General features: G+C 44.0%; 2 protein-coding genes across 19 annotated transcripts in view; one reads left to right on the top strand and one right to left on the bottom strand.

Annotated features, from left to right (window-relative positions):
- The window catches only part of PTK2 (protein tyrosine kinase 2), a 261,623-nt gene extending 247,947 nt beyond the window's left edge, over nucleotides 1-13,676 (top strand). For all 18 annotated transcript variants that reach the window (XM_089518030.1, XM_089518031.1, XM_089518023.1 and 15 more), the window contains 4 exons: nucleotides 272-378; nucleotides 8,177-8,332; nucleotides 10,375-10,455; nucleotides 12,635-13,676. In XM_089518030.1, the coding sequence (XP_089374156.1) occupies nucleotides 272-378; nucleotides 8,177-8,332; nucleotides 10,375-10,455; nucleotides 12,635-12,847 (557 nt within the window). In that variant the 3' untranslated portion in view covers nucleotides 12,848-13,676. The remainder of the gene's footprint in view (nucleotides 1-271; nucleotides 379-8,176; nucleotides 8,333-10,374; nucleotides 10,456-12,634) is intronic.
- Nucleotides 13,677-14,766: 1,090 nt separating this feature from the next.
- On the bottom strand, nucleotides 14,767-19,894 carry LOC149317698 (large ribosomal subunit protein P1-like). The gene is made up of 4 exons (XM_089518041.1): nucleotides 19,707-19,894; nucleotides 16,598-16,672; nucleotides 15,080-15,194; nucleotides 14,767-14,890 (listed from the first exon to the last, which is right to left on the bottom strand). Exons 1-4 carry the CDS (start codon nucleotides 19,776-19,778, stop codon nucleotides 14,811-14,813), a joined length of 342 nt encoding a protein of 113 aa, XP_089374167.1. The 5' UTR covers nucleotides 19,779-19,894; the 3' UTR covers nucleotides 14,767-14,810.
- Between the last annotated feature and the right edge of the window lie 5,564 nt (nucleotides 19,895-25,458).

Genomic DNA, 25,458 nt, shown 5'->3' with positions numbered 1-25,458 from the left:
CCCAGGAAGTGTGTAACTCCTTCTTCTGTTATGAAAATAAACACTGATCAAGAGGCAGATGATCAGAACTCGGGAAAGTTATTAATGGATTATAATTCCCGTAACTCCATAGACAATGGTAATGCTTTCTGGGAATTCTTGGAATCTTGATCCTAAAAAATAACTTTTCCAAATTTTGCAGATGGCTTTCAGTTACATTGCAGCTCTGTGGTTACATTAATCTAATGGTGGTGGTCTTCTTATCACTGCATGCAAAATGTTTTGTTACTAGATCATTCTGCTCCTCCAAAGAAACCGCCTCGCCCAGGAGCTCCAAGCCACTTGGGCAGCCTCGCTAGCCTGAACAGCCCTGTGGACAGCTACAATGAAGGGGTTAAGGTATAGTCTTCATGTCACATTGAACACCAGTTGCTCATTATTTACCAAGATAGTAGTTAAGTAGAACCACTACTGCCACTAATCTAGACGCAAGTCAAAAACCTATCAATTCTGGGGATTAACATGCAGCGTTTTTTCACGTAGAAGTTTGTTCCCCCCTTATTTGTACATTCTTTTTGTTTATATATGTTTTACCCTAAGTTATGCATTTTGTATGCACTTCAATCTAAAATATGTTCTTCTACATGCATTTCAATACATATTTCAGCTACAACCTCTATTGTAAAGTTCAGAGAAGTGTAAAAACCTAACGATAACTGTCATCCAATCTGCATATTAGTCCAGGAAGTATGCATCACATTAGTTCACTTGAAAATGCAGTACAGCACAGAAACTGGGGCAGCACTGCAAACCAGGGAAAAAGGGGCAGAGAAAAGGTGCTAAGAAAAGATACACTTTTATTTTTGGTCTGAGACATTTTGGGTAATGGTCCTTCAAGGGCAGCATTTCCCACACATACTTAAAAATGCAGGCCAGCTGATGTCCTTGAATATTTCAAACTAAAACCAATCTTGACTTAACAGATATTAAGTTGGAACACTGACACCACCTAATCACAATTCAAAATCATATGCTAATTTTGCTAATCACAATTCAAAATCAAATGTTAATTTTGCTAATCACAATTCAAAATCATATACTAATTGATACATGCTTAGTACGTAGAGAGATCTTGTAGCACCTTTGAGACTAACTGAAAGAAAGAAATTGGCAGCATGAGCTTTCGTAGACTTCAGTCTACTTCCTCAGATGCATTTGGTAGAGTACATCTGAGGAAGGAGGCTGAAGTCCACGAAAGCTCATGCTGCCAATTTCTTTCTTTCAGTTAGTCCCAAAGGTGCTACAAGATTTCTTTATTATGTACTGATTCTCCAGACTAACAGGGCTATATCTTTGAATGATACATGCTTAGTAAGGCTTATAGACAATAGTGTTGTGCTTCACTGTGGCTGAACTTTTCTGTGTGCTTTTGGGAAGTTTTATAGTGATGTATGTATAGACATTTGTGGCACCTCTGCCCATGTGTGGGCTGAGCATTGCTGTCTGGCAACTGCTGAGGAATCCAGGAAATCAGGAAATGCAAAGCTTGCCTTGTGACCAGGATCTACCCTGAATTCTCATTGAATTTAGAGCTTAGCATGGATGGCATTTTAAATTGTGGCATTTGTGAGAAATGACTAAACATGTCACACGTTACAAAGAAAGTCACCCCTTGCCTTATCTCACCAGAGCTGTGTTTTTGGATGGGACATGAGTAAAGCAGTCAACAGTTCCATTTCCATTAGCAATGGCTTTCACTCTTATGGAGTGACTGGAGTGTGTTCTGTGTAGAAAAATCAGGCGATTGAAGGAATTTGTGGTGAAATCATATTTTTCATCTTGATGCTGTTAAGCAATTGAAATCCTGTGGTCCGTGTGCCAGAGAGTCTGCTGACTCCGTTTATGTCACTTTTTGGAAAGCTGAGAATAAACACACCATAGTTGGCATACATGGCTTAAGCCTCCCTAAAACTGTGTCCATTTCTCCTAGAGCCCTACCTTTCACAGCACATGCTACAACCTTGCAGAGTGTCACCACTCTGTTATGAACAAGTATACTAACCACCAGTGATGAGAGGGATCGTTTGGTCATAAAGACTGGGAACACTCAAGTAATCACTTCTCTAGGAGTAACAGGATACAAACACAGTTATGGAGGAATTTAGCTCCAGCAGAGAAACTGTCTGAGAAACCAAAGTCCCCTGGGGAGATGTAGGAATAGCTGTGTTGGTCTATATATGTAAAGAAGTAGTCCCTATGGGCCAGTGAGTTGATAGAGGAAAAGTGCAGAGAGATAGTGGTGCCCAGATGAACACAGAAGGCATAAGAATGCTACATAAAATATAATTCACTGAAATGGATCAGACAAATACTTGAATGTTGCACCTACATAATGGCTGTTGACCAGAAGAACTAAATGTGATTTTGATGTTCAGAAACGCTGCTCTGCTTACCAGCTGCTGGACATAGGATGGCTATTGTCACTGCATTCTGGTTTCTGAGTGTCCCAGGGGTATCTTACCAGACAGACAGCAGATTGACCATTGCTTGGCTCCAGCAAGATTCAAGGTCAATTACCTTACTTTCTCAGAAAAATGTATTTCTCAATCCCCTAGCCCTTCCCAAGTGTAATGCCCTCATTTAGTAATGAAAATAGAGATTCTCATTAAGTGAAATCTATTTTTAAGCTTTGGGGGAAGGACTTAAGGGAAGGCCCCCACCTAGATCCATCTGTGGAACTCACCATCTCTAGCTGTTGGTGGCAAAGAGATCTGGCAGAAAGGGATGCAGTGTCCTTTTCTCTTTCTAAAGCCAATATAATTGGACAAAACTGGTTGCTTTACAGAAAGATTGTTTTCTTATAAACGCTGCCAGGGTTTTTCAAGCTGCCAAGCCTCAGAAAGTGTTGTTTTGTTTTTAAGGATGATTTGCAAATCTTAGGGATTTGATCTAAAGTTCCAGTATAAGCATTTTTTTTAAATGGTGTGTAGTGAAGGAAAGGGACATAGAAATCTTCCTTAAACTGGTATAGAGGCAAACATCCCCTATCCAGTTATCAGGCTATACTAATTTGGGGATGCTTTTTCAGCTCCTTGGGATAATGGGTGGCTCCTTTTGATGGAGCAGAAAAGTCCATCCTCTCTCACTGGAGTAGATTTTCCTGGCCCTCCCTCAGGAAACTGCATTTTAATAGAACGTGGCTGTGTCAGAACCTGCCAAACCAAACAAAAGCTTTTCCTGAGATTTTTAGGTGGTACAAAACCAGTCAGTGCTAGGCTAAATGCAGAAATCCCTTCCTTTTTTTCCCTTTGCAAACACAAGCAGAAAATTATAAGGGCTGAGCTTAAACTTGAAGAATTTGGAGTTGGTTGCATTTATTTTGTTTTATTTTTAAAACCAGTGATTTGCCAAGGGAAAATCAGCCAAGCATTGCACAGATAACCCTGGCTGTTTAGTTTGTGGTGGAGTAGTGTTAGTATTGGCTTTGGAAATGGCAGAGAAGCATTAAAAATGAGCAGCTAAGCAGGCAGATGAACTCTTATGCTAGGGGTCTGGAATTTCAGCATAGCAATCAAGTGGGTTGTTTGTCACTGGCCTCCAAACCATCTCTCAGTATAACATATAGCCAAGATCTTGACCAAAGAGCTTTACAAACAGGAGCAGTGCAATTAGATGACTAAATAATTCCCTCTAGTGAGTGTTCCCTTGTGCACAGACACACACTCACACAACTTTAAGTAAAACTGAAATGTCCTCAGCTTGAGTTCTTGTACAGACAATCTGGTGTCTGAGGCACGTCCATTATTTCAATGATTGAGAGGGGGACCTAATGCTGCTAATTCCTCCGCTTCTTGACAGAATATTTGGTCCCAGTTGTTATTTGCATGCTTACTTGTCAGGGATGCATGGCAGATAACCTTTCCTTCCAGGATTGGACACAAACAATCCATGTTTAAAGGTGGCCAGGAGAACACAACTGAGCTAAAGCATGTGTGGATTCACTTTGGGAGAGGGACCTCTTAACAGGTCTCTCTTGCTGTTGCTCATATATGGGATTTTCTCCTCCCTCCTCACTGCAGTTCATTAACATTGTGTTTTTCTTTCTTTTTTCCCCTTTCTTCTGGTAAATTTCTTTAACCACTCCTCAAACTCTGCTCGACACTAGCCATGGCGGGTAAGCAGTCTGTATGTTTGTGTGAGTGCAATAGACCATGAATACCCTGTGGCAGCCTTCTTGCTTTTCACCACTGTCTTTGCATGTGCTTGCCTTACAACAGCTTAAATTATTCAAGCCACCAACTGATTGGAACAGCTTCTGTTTGGAGGCCTTAGAAATCAATGTGTTCCCTTTATAGCGGGATGGGGAGGAACAAAGTTTTCCCATGTCCATGATATCATATGGTTAGTGCCACGGCAGCTAACTCCCCAGGACAGTGACTTGAAAAGGCTTGGAGGAGCTTGGAAATTGTAGCAGAGGCAAGAGCAAAGACAGGCGTACATCCAGAAGCAGCACAAAGTGCTGTGAATGAATCTTATTGTTTATTATACTCTTTTCCACCACCAAAGTGATACACAGCAACATTTTTTTAAACTGCTATTTCATAGTGGATTAAAAACTGTTTTAGAAACTGAAGGCTGGATGGAGTTATACAGTTTTAACCACCTGCCAAAAACTCAAGGCTGGAACTGGTCTCTCCTCCTTTGATCATGAGTTTGGACAACTGAAGTGTTGCCCTCTTTCATGGCCTGACCTTCTTTGTGGGTAGGGGTGGTGTTACATAGGACAGGGCCTTTGCTGAAGATCTGAAGCTCTTGGTTGATTTATGCAGGAGGAGGTATTTTAGATATCTTGGAACCAAGTCATTATGGCCGTTTGGGACAAAACCAGAACCTTGAATTGATAACACTGGTCCAAAACACATTGCAGAAATAGTCTAGTTTGAGACCACTTTAACTGCCCTGGCTCAGTGTTAGGGAATTCTGAGAACTGTAGTTTTGTGAGACGTTTAGCCTTCTCTCTCAGAGAGCTCTAGTGCCACAGTAAATTACAAATCCCAGGACACCCTAGCACTGAGCCAGGGCAGTTAAAATGGTCTCACACTGGATTTAATTATTTCTGCAGTGTGTTTTGGACCATTGTTTCTGGACCACTGAATGTGGTCTCCAGGCAGCAGTATGGCCACTGCTTCTTAGAGTAATTCAAGTTGTGCTCACAGCACTTCAGGCCTCTTGCCTGCTTGACTGTCATGGTCTTTGAAGGGTTTAGACAGCCTGTCACTGTAGTATCTGGATTGCCCCCTTTTTGGCTCCACTTCTGCCACTCTTCATATTCTGACCAACCCTTTACATATTTACACCATCAGACTGTTTGTCCAGCTGCTACTTGCTATGTCTCCAAGGCTTGCTAGCTGCATATGATATGTTCTTCCAGTGCACTAACACCTGGGGAAACTGAGGTGATGTCTTCCTCCAAAAGTGACTGGCCACCACAAATACCTCATGAAAGGATCCACCCTAGGACACAGCAATGTGCAGGGCCAGTGCCTGTTGTTAGATGAGACAGACTAAGAAAGGGATGATGGGATATGCATGTAGGGATTCAGGAATATAGAGTTGTCTGTATGACGTTGAACTAAGGCTACCCTTATTCGTTATAGTTGTTCCTTTGTATCTGCGGAGCTTCCATTCCAGAGCCCCCCACAAACACAGGTGGCAAAAATGTGGGACCTTACACCCTGTTCTTCTTAATGGCAACACGCTGACATAGCCACTTGCATGCGCTGCCATTTTGAAATACAGGACAGGGCCATCTGTGCAGGCTCCAATCCACTGATGGCAAGCCTGCAGTTGGAAAGGGTTGACTGTGCTATTAGCTATGATGGATAGGACCAATGGGAAGTCCAGTGCAACAGCATCTGGAGGACTACATTATTCCCCTAGCTAGGATAAAGTGCAGTTTGGATGAAAGGACACCCACATCATGCACATACATAGTGCACCCTTCCTATCCACAGGGGCTTGGTTTCAGGGAGTCTGCGGTTGGGAAGAACATGGGTAGTTGTGCTCCATATTATTCAGTGGGTGGCAACATTCTCATCACCCTGTGCACAAGCCACCTTTAAATAATATGGGAGATGGCAATCCACAGGTGGTCGACTCTGTAGATGGCTAGCCCTCTGATATGACAGGCTCACTGTATACTTGTTTTGTTAGTCATGTTACCAATCATCCCATAGCATTTATCTTCCATCCTTCACAGTTCATAGAATCGGAAGAGACCTCAAGGGCCACCCAATCCAACCCCCTGCCATACAGGAATACACAAATCAAAGCACCCCTGACAGATGGCCACCTAACCTCTGTTTAAAAACTTCCAAGGAAGGAGACTCCACCACCCTTTGAGGCAGCATATCCCACTGTCAAACAGCTCTGACAGTTGGGAAGTTCCTCCTGAGATTTAGGTGGAATCTCTTTTCCTGTAGTTTGTTTCCATTGCTCCTTGTTCTAGTTTCTGGAGCAGGGGAAGACAAACCCTTCAAACCTTTACCATCCCAATCTCAGCCCAAAAGCTTTTAAATCTATCTAAAGGCAATTTCAGGGCCTTTCTAGTTCTTTTAACAAAGGCTACGTTGGTTCTAAAATTGCCTCAGGGATGGCAAAGTCATCTTTCCTTGGCCAGGTGCACCCTCCTGGAGGCTGTGAGAGCACAACTAGCCATTGTACACTGAATTTTTCTTTTCTGCCCAGGACTGCAAGGACCCAGACACAGAGCCTTGACAGGCTTTTTGCAAGCATATGTTCTTCATCTGAAAGTGATCAGTTTGATCATACCTGGATTCCAAATCTGCTAGTTAAAAGTTGATGGGAGAGCTGAGATAAAGTATTGTAAAAAATAAAGTGTTGTAAAATAAATTGCAGTCATCTTTAAATGAACCCTTTTGTACAAACAAAAAACTTTGGACTACATCCAACATAAAAGTACAAGAACAAGACTCTGTGCTAGTGGAGTTCCATCATCTGTCCATCCCCCCCCCCCAGATAGTTTTACAAGAGGTAGCACATTATGCATTACACTGGACTCTCCCCTTGTGTATATGTTTAGAATATATGTTATTTCACTATCAGAATAACACCACTGTATTTCCAAAAGAGTCAGAACTGCTTTGTTTGTTGCATCTGTAATTGATCTAATGCAACCCACTCCCGTAATCCACATCACATCAAGCCAGAGCTCTATCCCTAGATATCCTTTGTGTCTCTGCCATTATTACTTGTACATGCAACAAAGGACAATCTTAATCTAGATTTTCAGAAAGTGCTGTTACCCTCAAACAAATAACATGTCTAGATTCCTTTACATTCTTGGGGTGGGGAGGGAATCCCAAGTGCGTAGTACACACAGAATGGTTAAAAGGGTGCTGCAAGAAACTAGACCATATCATTGAAGAGCTGATAGATACAAAACTGTGTGTTGGTTTCTTTTTTGTGCCATTTAGCATCTCAAATTGAACTTAGTTCCGGCTGAAATCAGTGGGGTCATGTTGCCACAATTAATTTAGCTGGGTATATATGCTCAACCCAATGTAACATCTGAGGAAATATGCAAAATTGTAACTCTGGATTCAAGATACAAAAATAGTCACAATTGTGATCCTTTCACTAGAATCCCAAAATGTGAAAAATCATTTTTAAAAACTCTTGAAAAACCCTCATAATCTAATCCAACATGGAGGAAATTTTTGAAAGCATTTACTCTCTGTTTTGCAGATGAAATATATGAACATTCACATCCCTCATCTGTAATCCAATCCAATGCCTTTAAAGGCTGTACATTGATAGACTGCAATACTGAAAAATGGGTCACAACAACACAGCAAAACTAAGTCACTAATTACTAAATCCCTTTCTCTGGAATATATCTGTCTCACAATATTCAAGGTTACACCACTGTTGGGTCAGAGCAGAGAAAGAGATTTGCCTGTAGGATAAAGGTTGTCACTTGCAGGTTTCTTCACCGTTTCAGTTCCCAGTCTTTTATCATTGGTTCATGGAAGCCCTTCTGGGATTCCCTCTGCTTGGCCACTGCCCCAGTGTGTGTCCTGTGTGTTGTGGAGTAGAAGCAAAAGCCTCTTAAAAGAGTAGAGCAGTGCCATCTGGTGGGGAGGAATGGGAAACTAAATGGCCTTCTTTCCTCCAGATTCAGCCTCAAGAGATCAGCCCTCCCCCAACAGCCAATTTGGACCGCTCCAATGACAAGGTGTATGAGAACGTCACAGGGCTGGTGAAAGCTGTCATAGAGATGTCCAGCAAAATCCAGCCAGCCCCACCAGAGGAATATGTCCCTATGGTGAAGGTAAGAGGAGGGTCTGTTTCCCCACCGTCTCACCTGAAAGTTTTTTGTGGGATTTCAGGCTGTGGCCATGTTCTAAACTCATCTAGAACATGGCCACATAGCCCAAAAAACTATGGATGCCGGCCATAAAAGCCTTCGACTTCTCACCTGAGAAAAATGTAAAACTTGTCAGGAGTGGCAGATCTGGAAGGTGTATCTACGTTTCTTTGCATTCCTATATGCTCAGAAGCCCTACAACTGGAGTGGCTGAGTCTTCTGAACAAAGCCTACCACCCATATAAAAGCATCTGCAATTCTTTTGTAGGTACAGTCGTCCGTATTATGCTATTATTTCTTAGATTGCACGCCATGGCCAGGTTTACTCTTATCTATTGCTTGTATGTACAGCACTGTGCAAATCTACAGCACTACATAAATAAAGCATAATAATAATAACACCCCCCCACCACGAAATAGAAAAATCACAGATATTCAAGCCCTGTTCATTATAATGGTGGCATGCTCACACGCCACTGTACACGCCATTTTGTCCCTTCTGGTGTCCTGTCTGCAGAAATTCAAAACGGCAAACAGGAAGTCCACAAACGGGGAGAGACAAGTGTACAGTACTTTATTATTCTTAGCCTTTTCATAGGATCTCAGAGCTTGAAGGGATCCTCTGGTATGCAGGAATGCACAATTAAAGCCCCATTGAAAGATGCCATCCAATCTCTGCCTAAAGACAGAGAGTTCGACACCACTAAAGCAGCCTATTCAACTTTTGAACAGCTAGCACAGTAAAAGATCTCTGCCTTATGTTTTAGGTGGAATTGCTTTTCTTGTACTTTGAGTCCATTGGTTTGCATTCTAGGAGCAGTCGAAAACAAGCTGGTTCCATCTTCTAGGTGACATCCCTACAAGTACATCTCACTTCTCAGTCTTCACTTCTCCAAGTTAACATAGCCAGCTCCTCAAGTCGTTCCTCATAAGGCTTGGTTGTTTTCAGACCTTTGGCCATCTTGGTTGCTCTTCTCTGGAAATGTTACATTTTGTTGTCATCTTTCTTGAATTGTATCGCTCAGAACCAAAGTTTCAAAGTTTTTGTTTATCACCACTGCTAGGACCCCAGGGAAATGCACATAAGATAAAACCAGTATTTAGAAATAGGCCAAAATAATTATTGGAAAAAAATAAACAGTTTGAAAATAGAGACAATTAAAAGGCTACTCCGGTTTTGAGAACTAAAAGGCATACAAGACAATGCACTGGAAGCTCAAAAGGGATGGAGCAAGGCTGATTTCCCTTGGAAGTGGGTGCTGCTACATAGAAAGCCCCTGTCTGAGGTAGTTACCATTCACCTCTCAGAGAGTGGGCCTCTGTTAAGGATCTCAGATTCTGAGCAGGTTTATATGAGAGGAAGTGGTCCTTCAGATATCCAGGCCTCAAGACATTTATGGCTTTATAGTTCAAAAGGCACTATCTTGAACTGGACCAATTGGAACCTAGTGCAGTTGGTGCAAGACGGTTGATACATGCTTTTAAATAACACACCAGACAACAGAGCAGCTATATTTTTCGCCAGCTATACCAAATTTATACTACACTGAGCCATCTCCCCTCCACCCCAACTTATTGTAACGCCCCAAAGCTGCTTAACAGAACCATTCCATGTTGCATGACAAGCAGGCAAGATCAGAAGTGGAGCTGGCCACCTGCCCATGACCAGATGCACAATGGTTATAGCAGCATGGGTTCCCCCTCCAGGTGAATCTCAGCCCTGATGTCATCTATTTGCAGCTGACTATGGGCAGAAGTTTATTTCTTTTATTTATTTATTTATTTATTTATTTACAGTCTGTATACCCCACCCTTCAGCCCTAAAGGGCTCTCAGATGGTTCACCCACCGGATAGTTCAACTCCCATCAACCTTTAGCCAGCATAGTGTCAGGGGATTGTGGGAGTTGTACTCCAAAAACAACTAAGGGGGGTTTCTATTAGTTTGTCTGCATTTACTGTGTTTAGTTTGACACTAACTTATCACACTTGATTCTTTTTCCTTTAGGAGGTTGGTTTAGCACTTCGAACTTTACTGGCAACAGTAGATGAGACCATTCCTGTCCTCCCTGCAAGCACTCACAGAGAGGTAAGTAGGGGACCATGCATTGGCCCCTAATTGGATTGCAGGTCTGGCTCTATGGGTGGTTTTGTTGTGTGCCTCCAAATTGTTTCTAAGGGCGACCCAACCTATCAAGGCGTTTTCTTGGCAAGATTTGTTCAGAGGTTTCCTATTGTCTTCCCCTGAGACTGAGAGCATGTGACTTGGTCATGGTCACCCAGTGGGTTTCATGGCCAAGTGGGAAATCAAACCCTGGTCTCTAGAGTTGTAGTCCAACACTCATACCACTGCATCAAGCTGGCTTTCTGGATAACAACTCTGAAAGCTACAAGGTTGATTTCATTTCTTGAAATTAATTCAGTAGAGAGGCAGTGAAGCATAGTGGTTGGGGTGTTGGACTGTGACGCTAGAGACCAGGGGCTGGATCACCTCTCAACCATGGAAACCCACTGAGTGACTTTGGTTAGTCACAGTCTCTCAGCCTGAGGAAGGCAAAGGAAATCCCCTCTGAAAAAATATTGCCAAGAAAACCCCATGATAGCTTTGTCTTAGGGTCAGTGTAAGTCAGAAATGATTTAAAGGCACACAACAACAAACTAAGTCAGTACCAGAAGTGTGAACATGCAGAATTAAGGAAGCCAGCCATCGTGGGAGGCAAGAGCCAGAGCTCCTTTGTCATCCATAGCAGGGATAATAAACACTTCAGCCAGACTTGCAGACGTTCTCAAAATTGTTGCGTGCCTTCAAATCGTTCCCAATGTGTGGCAACCCTAGGGCAAACCTTTGGGTGTGGTGGAGTCTCTGCATTTGGAGGTTTTTAAACAGTCTGGATTGCATCTGTTGGGAGCGCTTTGTGCGTTCCTGCATGGCAAGGGGTTGGCTTTGATGACCCTTGGGGTCTCTTCCAACCCTGATTCTATCATAGGTTTTTCTTGGCAAGATTTGTTCAGAGATTTGCCTTTGCCAAGTAGTAATTCTCTTCTGACAGCACAATAAGTATCTCCTCCTAAAACCCACCTTTTATGCAGGGTAGTCTCCAGCACAGCCATTTTGTTGTAGCTCCACATACTACCATGACCTCCCAACAACCCCCGGGGATCCTTGTGGATGCCTGTGCAACATACCCACCTACAGAGAAACGTCTGGACACATCTGTGCTGGTGCTCCTGCTCTCATGGCTGTTGGGGGGTCTCTGCTGCTTGCAAGGTGGGATGAGGTGGCATTAGGAGAGAGCTAGAGACATGTGACATACATTCATCCGATGCAGGATTCCATCTTAAATGAGGCAGTTAACCCTTCATGTTTTTGCACTACCTTCAAAATATCCCCTTCTGCAGTGCATATTAATTTTAGAGTAAATTATCTTGGGTAATGATAATGATCAGTTGTGTGGTTACTACTGGTTTCAAGGGTTTAGGTTTGAATCATCACCTAGCTGTCTTAATCAGAGACCATGAGCCAGTTACTGTCAGTCTGACCTACTTCACAGGGCTGTTGTATCAAATTATTGGGGGCGAAGGATAGCCAGAATTTAAGTTTAACCGATATATAAAAGTTCTTAATTTTCATATTCTAAAACAATTCCAGGGTGCAAGTTCCATCTCTGAACTTGCTACTGTTCTGCCCTTTCCTATAAACCAGGAGTGGAAATGTGTTGTTGGAACTAGTTCTTATCAGCTGGTATTGCCTGTAGTGAGGAATGCTGGGAGCTGAAGTCCAACAACAGCTGGATGGCAGCAGTGTTGCCATCCCTGGTTTAAAGATAGACCAATAAGTTGTGCTTTCAAGTAACTTCCAACTTACAGTGACCTGAAGGCAAACCTATCATGGGGTTTTCTGGGGCTGAGTGTGTGCCATTTGCCCAAGGTCATGCAGTGGGTTCCCATGACCGAGCAGTGACTCGAACCTTGGTCTCCAAAGTTGTAGTCTCCAATACTCAAAACTACTACACTATGCCGGCTCCAAGTAGGGTAGACCCATTCAGTGGTTGCTTGGTGTGTCAACACATAGATAAATCCTGTTGAGTAGGTCTACATTAGGATCAGTAACAGGATTTAGGTATATTTTGAGAACCCCTTAAACTAAGGTTTAGTCTTACAACAAAGTTTCCTTTCAGTGAATAGCTTTTCTGCCACTGTTAATTTGAACTAAAAATACTGTATTTCGTTTTTAAGTTTGTCACTTGTACTCTTTGCTATTCTTGCAGATTGAGATGGCTCAGAAACTCCTGAATTCGGACCTTGCTGAACTGATTAACAAGATGAAGTTGGCTCAGCAATATGTTATGACAAGCCTGCAGCAAGAATACAAAAAGCAGATGCTGACGGCGGCTCACGCTCTTGCTGTGGATGCCAAAAACCTGCTGGATGTTATTGACCAGGCCAGGCTAAAATCTATTGGTCAGTCCAGACCCCACTAGGAGAGAGAGAGGATGGCGTCTGCAGAGCATTGCTCACCCAGCAGGCACCACTATGACCTCCCAACAGAAACAAGGACTGATCCTGTCTGGTCCAAGTTTCCAAGCAATTCCCAACCTGCTTAAAGAAAAATGACAGCTGTTGGTTCTCTCGGCTACAAGCGGTTTCTAAAGAAGAAATAGCCAACAATGCCAAGAAAGGTCCAAAATTGAAAATGGTGATTTTCATGGAAACCTAACTTGAGTCCCTGCCAATGGACACCAATCTGAAGTATTTCACACTGTGTGGAATAGCAGTCTCTTCCAAGACTGAGACTCCTAAAACCAACAAAAACGCTTGGCAAACGAACCGTGTGTGAATTGCAGAACTGAGATATTGTGAAGCCAAGAATTCTGGGAAACCTTATGGCTGAGAATTCTTGCTTGCAACGCAAACTGTCCGGACTGGAATACTTTTTTATTAGAACACTTAGTGCCGCAAAAATGCTAATCACAATTTACAGAGAAAGATTAAAAAGCTATATTTTCAAAGCGCCCCATTTCAGAACTGACTCAAGCCCTCTTCGTCCGTCTCCCTGCCCCTGCCATGCGGATGCGTGCGATCCGTTGGAGCAGAACGTAGTCTAGAACACAACTGAGAACTTGTCTTTTTCAACAGAATCATGTGCCAGTTTTTTGTAGCAATGTTTTCCTTGAAAGTGAAAAACAAAGAAGCTGCTTTGTACCAGAGCAACTCGAGTGCATTTAGAAGAAGAAAGAGTTCTGTAACCATACATGTTCCCCATTTTTATATAATTTATAAAGAAAGATTAAAGCCATGATGAATATTTTACAGCTGTTTGAGTTGTTAACTCATCTATTGAAGTGCTGATGGAAATCATTTTTCTAGTGGTAAAAATGCTCTATGTGCAGATCATCTCCTGGTCTGATTGTATGGCAACCAGACCTTTAAAGAAGTTCAAAATTAGTTGTACAACCTGCAATTGGAAAAGGGAATTTTGCCTTTTCACAGGAGAATCAGTGGCGGAGGAATGCTCAACCTGAAACACACCACTTGGAAGCATTTATTGCATCTCTTTGTTCTCAGAGTAAAAGCAGGACATCCCTAGCAACAATAGGTGTAAAGTGACCAGCTTAGCACTTTTCTTGGGGCGGCCATTAGGCTACAATTCTAAGGGGAGCATAATATCTGTATGCATTGGTTGAAAATGGCATGCTCAAGCTTTTTTTACTAGAGAGGATATGGAAAAGAAACTGACTGGCATGCAGTTCAAGCTAAGCATTGTACTGCCAGCCAGTTTCTATGAGCAATTATTCAAAAAACCAATTGTAGTCCTGCATTTCCTGGTTACTTCCTTGCTTTTCCACATGGAAAAGATTATTTTCACATGTTTCCTGGTGGCAGAACTTATCTGCATAATCATGCAAGCTCCCAGATCCATCTGTTGAGTAAGAATTGCTTATGAAATTATCTAGGAATCTACATTTCTTATTAAAGAAATTATTCAGTCATTAAGCTTATTAAATGATCGAGAAATACATAACTAAAAATAGCTGACTGCAAATTATACCTACTTCAAAAAGAGACAGGTTAAAAGTTCTTGCAGCATCTCCTTGTTACTAAAAAGCTCCATCCCAGGCACAAGAGACAGAATTTTATATACAGCTACACCCTTTTGAGTGTCATTCCACCCAGGAAAGTAATTTCCTGAGTAAATTCATGGTGAAACAGCTCCTGGCTGAGAACCACTTGATCACCTGCAGAGCAGAAAACTCCATTAGCACAGTAACACTAGAGATCTACCCATTGAGGCAAATGGCAATCATTGTCCTGCATGTGAGAAATTCCCTAACTGTGTCACTTACGGGGCATAAGGTGACCCATGTGTCTTGCACAGAAAAGTTTCAAAAGCAAGTCAGAATTCATTTACACTTTTGTATTTTATTATCCAGTGCAAAAGCTAGCTTAGTCGAAGAGACCAAAGCCCATGTCATCATCAGATTCTTCTGACTCTTCTTTCTTCTCTTCCTCTTTCTTCTCCTCAGCTGCAAAATAATTAATATTGATCAAATGATGGCAACTTCAATCCCACATTAAACAGTATTTGCAACCTAGTAAGCTATTTAATGTTTTAACATACAGCTGTGGTAGCTGCTTTTAGCAACAGAGATCATTCTATGATGCTAATAAATGATGGCTCTGGAGCAAACGCAATGATAAGCCAGTTTACTCACCAGGAGCAGCACCACCAGCAGGTGCCCCCCCACCCGCAGGGGCTGAAGCAGCTGGAGCTCCACCACCGACTCCTACGTTGCAGATGAGACTTCCAATGTCAATGTTGGCCAAGGCCTGGTGGTGGTAAACATGTTATTAGGAAAAAGCAAACATGGTTTAATATATCTGATTAAACTAAACACTGTTGCACAATAAAAACTTAGAGCCTACTTAACTAGAGAGAAAAAATCAGTACTACTTTCTGCAGGAAAGTAGAAAGCTGGAATTCTGTACAGCAGTTAGATTTGAAATTGGAGTTACACATCTGTAAATGACTTGTATTCACAAAGACTATATACAGCCAGCCCTCCACATTTGCAGATTTGATTTATTCAAGGATTTGAGCAATATGTTCTCTCTAGGTCCTTCAGCATAACTCTGCTGGAGGTTGACCACAGAGGTGAGATGGAGGATTTAAGAGATTCCTGGAAAAAATACTTCTCTAAGCATTTGTTGGCCCTTCCGTGCAATTATATGGTTGACTTCCAGTGGATGTTGACTGCAGAGTTGCACTGGTGGACCTAGAAATTATTCCTGGAGAGCTATTCTTGCAGGTAAAATAAAAAGACTGGGTTTTTTATTTGTGGTTTTTCCCTTTCACAGGGCTCCTGGTCTCCTAACCCCAGTAAATGTGGAAGGCCCACTGTATGAAGGATTATGGCACTATTGCCATGATTGTAAAAGTCTCCCGGCCTTAGCTCAACAGCCACCAACTGCTGCAAGATCTGCTCCCCTTTTTAACTGGAGTGCAGCCGACTATTTCCATCCCCCTCCCACCAACAATCTCTGGTGCAAAAGTGATCCTGCCTCCGATTGCCCTCAAATCGCAGGAGGGTGATGGAAATGGAAACATCACTTCAGCCAGCATCCTGGTCAACAGAGCAGACTTTGAATTCAAAGATATAGCCATGTTAGTCTGTAGAATCCACATGTAGAGAGATCTTGTAGCACCTCTGAGATTAATTGAAGGAAATAAGTTGCCAGCATGAGCTTTCCGAGACTTCAGTCTACCTCCTCAGATGCGTTTGACAAAACAGACTTAAGTCTATGAAAGCTCATGCTACTAACTTCTTTCTTTCAGCTAGTCTCTTGCAGCGGCTGATGTCCATTATGGTAGGACCAGCTGATCTAAGATTTCAGCCATTGTCTCAAATCTAAATATAAAGTTTCACATATCTGTATCTTTCGATGTATCTTATTTACACAAATGGCTTTGGTTTGAATGCTTTTTTTTTGGGGGGGGGGAGACCCGGTATTCACTTTAAACCAGTATTTACTTTCAAATGTTCAAATGCTGAACAAATTCACCTTGAGTTCACAATGATCCATCTAACCCTTTGGTATTAGCAATTTACCAGGACCACTCCCTATCATGAAGGACATTTGAATCTCTTGGACATCCCAATTCAAATTTTTGTCACCCACTTGAAATACAGAGCAAGGCATTAATAAATGTAAATGTTCTTTGTTGAACTTACCTTTGCAAACAGACCAGGCCAGAAAGGTTCCACATTTACTCCAGCTGCTTTGATAAGAGCATTAATTTTGTCCTCCTAAACAAAACATATGAACAGTAAATTAACTACGCATCATACTTCTCATCCTCTCTCAAAGGCGCTATTATATAAAATAATCCACCTGAGTTTAAATCAAGTGTTTCTTAATATCTTCTGTGCTTCCCCCAGTTATCACTCCTAAGAACTTGTAATTAGCACACAAGAACTATCTTTGCTGGTCAATGGAGCAAGGATGGCTTTCCAGATGCTACAACTGCAATTCCCATCAGCCCTAGCCAATAAAACCAATCATGGATGAATGACTGCAGGAGTTGAAAGCCAATAAAATCTGGAGGGTCCCAAGTTGCTCACCTCTGCCTTAAATACTTTTATTGGGTCGATGGTGGTAAAAATGCTGCAAAGGAAAATCTAAGACTGTGGATTGTTTCATTTCACAATAGTGATTCACTGATTTGTAAGACAGGCTTCTCTTGACTGCTGATAAAGACTGTGAAGAGTGGAAACCAAGAAAACCAAAGCATGCATGTCTGTGAAGGGAAGGGTCCCTGGCCCACTGTCCCTGTCCTCAATGTAAAATCTATCTCCATTTTGCTTCCCTACTGCCTTGCTGAGAAGTTCACTGCATCTTAAACATACTGCCAGGAGCAGAAGCACACTCTTCATGGGGTGGCAATGGGTCATTTAAGCTCCTCAATAGGCTTTTGAAGATCTTGAAGAGAACTTATTTTGCAGTTATTCTATTATGTCTACTTACTGAACTGGGCTCACTCTATGCACATTTGACATGAAGGACACCATTTTACTCTGCCACTGTATTTAATGGGATTTGAGCATCCACAGGGTATTTTGGTATCCAGAGGGTCCTGGAAACAAACCCCAGCAGATGACAAGGACCCACTGCCTTTTCTGTGTTCCATATTCAGGATTAAGAGCAACACCAAGCAGAGGAAGGAAGACAGCTGGCGACACAACAATGGCTAAATATTCCTTCCAATGGGCGCTTTTATAAAAAACACCAGAGATTGCTTTTTATATAAGCTTTAACTATGTATTTTCCCTTTTATCTTGTCTCCTTTGAAATGGTCTGGAGGCTTATTCAATAAAGATGTATGTATGGGTGCCTCAGACCCACTGAGACATCAAACTAAGGGTCAACTGCCATCTTGTAGCAACTCCAGCTGCCCTTTTCAGTGATTCATGCCACTGCCAGCCCTGTTGATGCTGAACATATAAGATATCAGCGTTGAAATCAAGCACATGGCAGCAGATGGTGCCATTCCTCTGCTGGGCCAAAAGCACTAGAGGCAAAGCTACCTCCTGCAGACGCACAAATCAACCAAGATGAAGGAGGTGGCAGGGGAACATGCGTTTCCAGGTTACAAAACGTCCTGCTTTTGGTTTTAACACTTGTAATATTCACTGTGAGCATATGGCTCACTCTGTGGGACTGATTTCCAAGGCTATTGTAGTCTTAGAGGCATAAGGCCCAGGCTCTTTATGAGGCATGAAAGGAGGACCACTGCTGCATGGAAATGCCAGGCCAGTTTAAAAGAAGCAACAATCTTAACAGATGCTACAAGGAGACACACAGATGTGAAGCTCTTTTGCGGCTGATGTTGTCTAGCTTTTGGTCCAGAAGACAAAAACCTTAACTTCAAAGTGCAGCTCCTTGTTGTTATTTACCACCATCACGTTGCTGCTGCTGCTGTTTGCTCTGACTTCTGGTGGCCCTACAAACAAGAGGCCCCCAAGATACTGTGCTATGACAGCCTTGCTTAGGCCCTATCCAGTTTCAATCTAAGTTGAATGAGAAATACGCTCCTCCCTCCATGTTTGTGGCTTTGATTATTCATGGGTTTTATTAATATGTTCCCTCTAGGAATAATATCCAGCTCTTCCAGCACAACTCTATGGTCAACTTGAACCAAAAGTTACCCAGAGGGAACCTTTTGCTGGGCATCTGTGGCTCCTCCGGCCCAATTCTGTGGTCAGTGTCTGGCAGATATTGGCCAGAGCTGCACTGGAGGACCTAGAGATCCCTAGAGAAGCGTCGTTCCCTTAGGGGCAAAAACCTGTGTTTGTTACTCTTGGCTTTTCCCCATTCATGGGTCCTGGGCCCTTATCCCCACGGATGGGAGGGACCAGGGTCCAATGGCACTACACTAAGAGCCAAAGGCCTTTCTGTTGGGAACAAACGCCTTGCTGGACTCTGAGCAAAAAGCCAGGAGCATCACTTTCTTTTTGCTTGGACCAAATTACCTTTGTCTCCTTCACCATCAGACAAATCATCACCAACTAAGGCCCAAAACGCAGTGTGGAAACAATCCAGTTTGAAACCGCTTTAGCTCTCCTGGCGCAGTGCTTGGGAATCCTGGGAACTGTAGTTTATTGTGGCTCCAGAGTCTCTGACAGCCAAGGCTAAAGGTTTTGCAAACCTACAGCTCCTGCCATTCCTAGCCTGAGCCAAGGCAGGCAAAGCGGCCTCAAAGGGGACGATGTCTGCAGTGTGTTTCCGACACACGACAACCCCAAGGCAAAGCCATCGGGGGGGGGGGGGGATGGGACACAAATGGCCACCAAGGCACGTCCTTTGCCTTTCATCTGCTAACTGAGCACCATCTGGTCCATGAAGAGCCAGGTAGGCTGCATGCAAGGGATTGATGCATGGCTTAGCCCTGGAGGTCTGAGTCTTTGCAGGCTCCTCCTGGGGATTGTGGTCTGTCTGCCTCCTCCCTTCGAGTACTTAAGCAGGGCTCTCATGTCACCTCTGAACCTCCTCTTTTCCAGGCTAAACATCCCCAGCAGCTCCCTGAGTCTCTCCTCAGAGGGCTTCGTGCTTTCCAGACCCTTCACCGTTTTGGTCTCCCTCCTTTGGACACATGGCTCCACTTTCTCAACCTCCTTTTTGAATTGTGAATCCCAGGTGGGGCCTGAGCAGAGCAGGAGAGAGGGGCGCTAAGGCTTCCCTGGATCTAGAGGCTGTGCTTCGATTGACGCAGCCTAGAATCGCGCCGCTGACTCTCCAAGAGCCGACATTTTGAGCCCCGCGCATGCGCCCTGCCCTCCTCACCGTAACAGTGACTTCGTCGTCGTGGAGGATGAGGGCGGAGTAGATGCAGGCCAGTTCGGAGACGGAGGCCATGGCGAAGGCGGGGGCGCGGTGCTGGTCGCCGGCTGGGACTCGGCCTTAGCTTCACGCGAAGGACGCGGCACCTTGTGCGCTTGGCGGCTGAGGCAGAAGGGAAAGGAAGGCCGCTCCGCGGGGGCCAATCTTATAAGGCCCGCGTCGTCCAATCACAATCCGCCTCGGTCGCGCCCCAGCCAATGACGGAGCCGCTGGGGATTCAGGCGCCAATAGCGTTCGAAAGTGGGTGGGTCAGCATCGCGCGAGAACGCAGCAGCCAATCAACGCGAGGCGTGCTCCGCGGTGGGCGAAGGGCGCGTGGCGCTGATGGGACGTCCTCCAATCAGAGAAGGCTTTGTTGAAAGCAGGCCGCACCACAGAGCTAAAAAGCCCCGCCCCTCGCATTTACATAGAGCCAAAAAAGGAAGAGTGGCAACAGTGGCTGAAAAAGAGGCTGAATGCCTCAGGAGCGGTTAAAGCAGTCTGCCCCTTTAAGAGAGTCTCTTGGACTTCAGCTCCCAGAAGCCCCAGCCGCGTTGGCCGATAGGATGGGATTCTGGGAGCGGAAGTCTAAAACCTCTTAAAGGCCACAGTTTGGGCTGGATGGTCCTTGGGAATCCTCCGACCCTATGATTCTGTGGCTCACTCCGTGCAGACTAGCAAAATATGGCCGAACAGTGGGCTCCTGGTATTCTTGGTGTGGGTTTGTTCCCAGGAGCCCCCCCCTTCCCCAGGGATACCGAAACCTGCGGAGGTCAAGTCCCATTGAATAGAGCGTTGTAGTAAAAGGGTAGAGAGCGAGTCTGGCCCAGGGCTTTGAGTGTGGGACTAGGGCTCTGGAGACCAGGGCTTGAATCACAGAAGAGGCGGAAGAGGCCCCATTCTGCCATGCAGGAACTCTCCAGCAAAGCATCCTCAACAGGTGGCCATGAAGACCCTTTGGCCTCAGAGGAGGCCTCTGAAGAAACTTGCCAAGGAAACCATATGATAGGGTCAACAAGAGTCAAAAGTGACTTGGAGGCACACGCCAACAAAAACAACAAGGCAAGAACAGACAATTAGATTGTAAGCCTGAGGGCAGGGAACTGTCTGATTAAAAATAATATTGTAAGCCGCCCTGAGAGCCATTAGGGCTGAAGGGTGGGATATCAATACCTAAATCAATAAATCAATAAATAAACTGCGGAGGACACAGGGGCAGCTCAGATTCGCAATTCACAACTAAGAATTTCACACAGCATTGCGATTAAACGGCCATTGCCCCAGGCATATGGCGCCACTGCAATAAAGCTTTTCACGTGACGTTGCGTTAAAACTGGCATTAACCCATGAATAACCAGGCAACAAACAGCAACAAGTCACTCACGGGGGGATCCTGAAAATGCTTTCTCACTGTTTATTCCCTGGTTAACCCCTGGTTAATCACAGGATAATGGCTCTTTGATCACACTGTGTCTGAAAATCTTAATTGCAATTTAATAGCAAGTGCATGATTTTCACGGGATAAACCCCACTTAAACTTCCAGTTTTCCTCCATGTGATGAAGTCCTGGGAAGCTTTCTGACCGCTGCCAGGACTTGGCTGGCCCGCTGGAGCTGTGTTGCTGCTCCAGTTTTCTTCCGTCAGACAGGCTGAGATAAGAGGCAGCCCAAGAAACAAAGTTGGTGGGGATGATTTCAAGCTGTGTGGGGAAAGTACATGTCTGGGGAAGGAGGCTGAGAAGAATCTAGGGCTGATCCTTCAAAAGAGTCTTCCTTCGCCAGGGAGCAAAGCAGGAAGCTGGCTGCACTTTTTGGGTGCAGTAGGAATGAAAGTCCTTCCTTGCAGGGGAGAAGCTTCTCCCTTTGCACCTCTCACCTTGGGAGCAGCAACCAAACGGTCGGTCAAGTAGTGACCAAGAAGCCTTCCGCCTCAAGGCCGGCAGGGGGACAGGCTTCTCAGTCTCTGCTGATCTAGCTGCTCAGCTGCTGCTCTGAAGAAGACCGGTGCAAAGGGAGCAGCAACCAAGATTGGTTGTTTTGAGTTTGCAGTAGAACAGTAGACCTAATATCAAGAAACAGGTGTTGGGGGCTGCTAGGGTTGATGCCCAAGAAAAGAAGGGATGATAGCCCAAAAACATGTGGGACCTACTGGCTCAATGCAATGGAAACTTGGGATTTGTAGTTTGTTGTGCCACCAGAGCTCTGTGATAGAGAAGGCGAGGTATGTCACAAAACTACAAATCCCATAATTCCAGACCCTGGGCAAGTCACTCTCAGCCTCAGAGGAAGGCAATGGCACTTGGCTGAATGAGACTACATGTGAAAGGGATCTAGGAGTCTAAGTAGACCACAAATTGAACATGAGTCAAAAGTGTCATGTGGCAGCTAAAGAGGCCAATGCAAATTTAGGCTGCATCAATAGAAGTACAGTGTCTAGATCAAGGCAAGTAATAGTGTTACTGTATTCTACTTTGGTCAGACCCCACCTAGAATATTGTGTCCAGTTCTGGGCACCACAATTCAAAAAGGATGTTGAGAAACTGGAGCACGTTCAAAGGAGGGCAACTAAAATGGTGAAGGATCTGGAAACCATGTCCTATGAGGAATGACTCAGGGAGCTGGGGATGTTTAGCCTGGAGAAGAGAAGGTTAAGAGGTGATATGATAGCCCTGTTTAAATATTTGAAGGGATGTCATATTGAGGAGGGAGCAAGCTTGTTTTCTGCTGCTCCAGAGACTAGGACCCGGAGCAATGGACGCAAGCTCCAGGAAAAGAGATTCCACCTCAACATTAGGAGGAACTTCCTGACTGTAAGGGCTGTTCAACAGTGGAACAAACTCCTTCCTCGGAGTGTAGTGGAGTCTCCTTCCTTGGAGGTCTTCAAGCAGAGGCTGGATGGCCATCTGTTGGGATGCTTTGATTGGGAGTTCCTGCATGGCAGAAAGGGGTTGGACTGGATGGCCCTTGTGGTCTCTTCCAATGCTTATGATTCTATGATTCTATATTTTCTCTGAACAAATTCTGCCAAGAAAACCCCTTCATAGATTCACCTTAGGTCTTAGGCACTTGAAGGAAAACAAGTGTGTGCAATATTATTTATCTTTTGTTAGTAATTATGTTTTAAATGTGTTTTTAACCACATTTTTAAAAACACGGTCATGCTGATAGTTCCTAGAGCCTATTAGGTTGGTGAACAAATGACAGCATAAGACAAAATATCCTCCGTTTGGCTTTCTAACCAGGATGGCTTTGAGTGAGGGAGCCTCCCTTTAGGCAGGATCTTTGGGCTTGCCAGGGTGCAAGTATACACATGTGACAATGCTTAGCATCCCCCCCCCCCTAGTTTTAATTCCCTTCTTGCCAAACATTCCTTGCGTATTTGAGAAGAAGAGGCTTTGGTCATGCCCAGGGAATGTTCCTGGCATACCGAGCTTAACCACTGGGATTTGAAAGGGGAAAACTGAAAAAGAAGGCATCTAATTGATATTCCATACTCAGGTTCACGCTGTCAAGTTGCTAGCTAATGGGTTCAGAAAGTATTTGTCCGTGGGATACGATGGGGGAGGAAAAGGTTTGGAATTGATTGCCAGAGGATATAGTGGCGCCACTCGTTTAGAGGGCTTTTTCATCAAATATTAATGGAAAGCAGGAAAGTGGAACTGTGGAATTATACCTTGGAAAAATCTTATTCACAATATAGCTTTAATAAGAAATGGCTTAAGAGAATAACATCAAACTGAGGCCCCATTCATACTACAGAAGTAATCCAGGATGAATCCGTGTTGAATCTTTGTTGTTCACATACATCCCGAATGCACTTTGTGGGGCAGGAGCTGGCAAAAAACCCCAAAACACTTAACCTGAGACATTCGATACTGGATTCCCCCCCCCCCACACACACACACAAATTTTCCTAAAAGATCTGCATCATCGGCAGTGTGAATAAGCTTCTGAATCAATTCACTCTGTATCGTTGCTTCTCCTTGAAAAGAAGGGAGACAGCTCCATTTTAACCTGAGACAATCGACTGTGTGAATAACACAAGGTTTACAATGAGCGAACCCAAAACAAAATGGGAACGACAAACCCGATATGCATCAGTGCAGCAATCTGCTTCTTCTCAGGATAAAAAAATGAGTGTGAATGCCCTCTGAATAACGCCTGTTCTTATTTTGGATAAATAACTGGTATAAATAACAGTCGCCATGAATTGGGAAAGACCCAAAGGCAGTTAACCACAATAGACAGGTAACATACCTGAGAATCAAGCATCCACTGCTGTCCGGAGCTGCCTCTGCCTTGATTTAACAATTGTTTAATATTTAAATGCATTTTATTGTGGATGGATGGGTTTGGGAGGGTTGGGATATAATGATGACAACTGTTTTATTGCATTTTAAGGGTGTTTTATTATCGTTAGCCGCTTCAATCTGCTTGGAGAGGCAGGATACAATTATAATAATAATAATTATTATTATAATTATTAATAATAATAATAATACCGAAGTGCTCTCTAGTGCAGCAATTCTGAAGTTTTCATAAGTTACTGGCTACTATTTACATTTGCACTATCAAAGAACCTAGGGGTGGGGGGGTTTATAAACAGGGTTTTCTCTGCATTGGGAGAGAAGGGGAGGACACCAAGTTTTGGGGAGAATTTAAAGAAAAAGAACAATTTGTACACGTTTACTGGTTCCTGGGTCTCTCTTCAGTTCTGGGATTTACAAATCGGTTTACAAATCCCCACAGACTACTGGATGATGGAGCCATGGCAATTAAAATATGTGGCATCAAACTAACTCTATTGCACAGAAACCCACCAAACAGCGATAGCCTTATTGGGCCAAGCAAAATGCTCATTATACACGTTGCAAGCTTTCGGAGCTCCACTGGCTTCTTCACCAGTGTTTCTAAAACTTTAAAGGTGTTAAAAACCATCCAGGAGGGAGGGAGGGAGGGGGGGAATGGAAAATGTTAGACATCGGCCTGCATTCAGCTGAACTGAGTGGAGAAATAGCAACATGCCGGCCTATGACTCCCATCTTTCATTTCTCCCCCTCCTGTGTGGTTTGTAACACCTTTAAAGTTTTAAAAACACTGGTCAAACCCTAGAAGCCAAGATGGCTGAACTGAGGCTGTTGTTCTTTGGCCTCATCATGAGAAGGCATGGATCGCTGAGAAGAGACTAATGCTAGGAAAGGTAGAGGCTGGAGGGAAGAGGGCCGGTGGCAGAGGGCTGGACTCGGTCTTAGGCTGCAGGACCTGAGCAGAGCAATGGAGGACAGCGGGGTTTGGAGGATGTCGCATCCATCCGCACACAGGGTTGCCAGGAGTCTCTAGCCTAGTCTTTGTTGCCGTTGTTGTGTGTCTTATTTCCAACTTATGGCCACCCTGCTATATTCACGGGGATTTCTTGGCGAGGTTTGTTCAGAGGAGGTCTGCCATTGCCTTCCCCTGAGGCTGAGAGTGTGTGACTTCTTGCCCAAGGTCACTCATTGGGTTCAATGGCTGAGTGTGATTGCCATTTAAAAGAACTACCAGATGGCAAAGAGTCACTTATAGCCAGGTGGCTAGGTTTTGTGCTGCTGAGGCAGTGGCTCCCAAACGGGGATTCTCCAGACGTTTTGGGCTTTTCAGGTTCCTTAGGAGCTGAAGCCCAAAACAGCTTCATGACCAAAGTCTGGCCTCATTGAAGGGAGGGAGGCAAGCCACGAAAC

The sequence above is a fragment of the Sceloporus occidentalis genome, unplaced genomic scaffold (assembly GCF_023333645.1).
Source record: "Sceloporus occidentalis isolate IW3139 unplaced genomic scaffold, rSceOcc1.0.p SCAF_3, whole genome shotgun sequence".
Classification (NCBI taxonomy): domain Eukaryota; kingdom Metazoa; phylum Chordata; class Lepidosauria; order Squamata; family Phrynosomatidae; genus Sceloporus; species Sceloporus occidentalis.
The sequence above is the reverse complement of the archived record's forward strand: the minus strand, read 5'-3'. Positions and strand labels throughout refer to the sequence as shown.

What these genes read in the sequence shown, in the direction of transcription:
- LOC149317698 (XM_089518041.1), bottom strand. Translation starts at nt 19,778, where the DNA reads ATGGCCTCCGTCTCCGAACTGGCCTGCATCTACTCCGCCCTCATCCTC. An exon ending in ACGACGAAGTCACTGTTACG is followed by an intron (nt 16,673 to 19,706) that starts GTGAGGAGGGCA and finishes TGTTTTGTTTAG; the next exon opens with GAGGACAAAATTAATGCTCT. An exon ending in TGCTGGTGGTGCTGCTCCTG is followed by an intron (nt 14,891 to 15,079) that starts GTGAGTAAACTG and finishes ATTATTTTGCAG; the next exon opens with CTGAGGAGAAGAAAGAGGAA.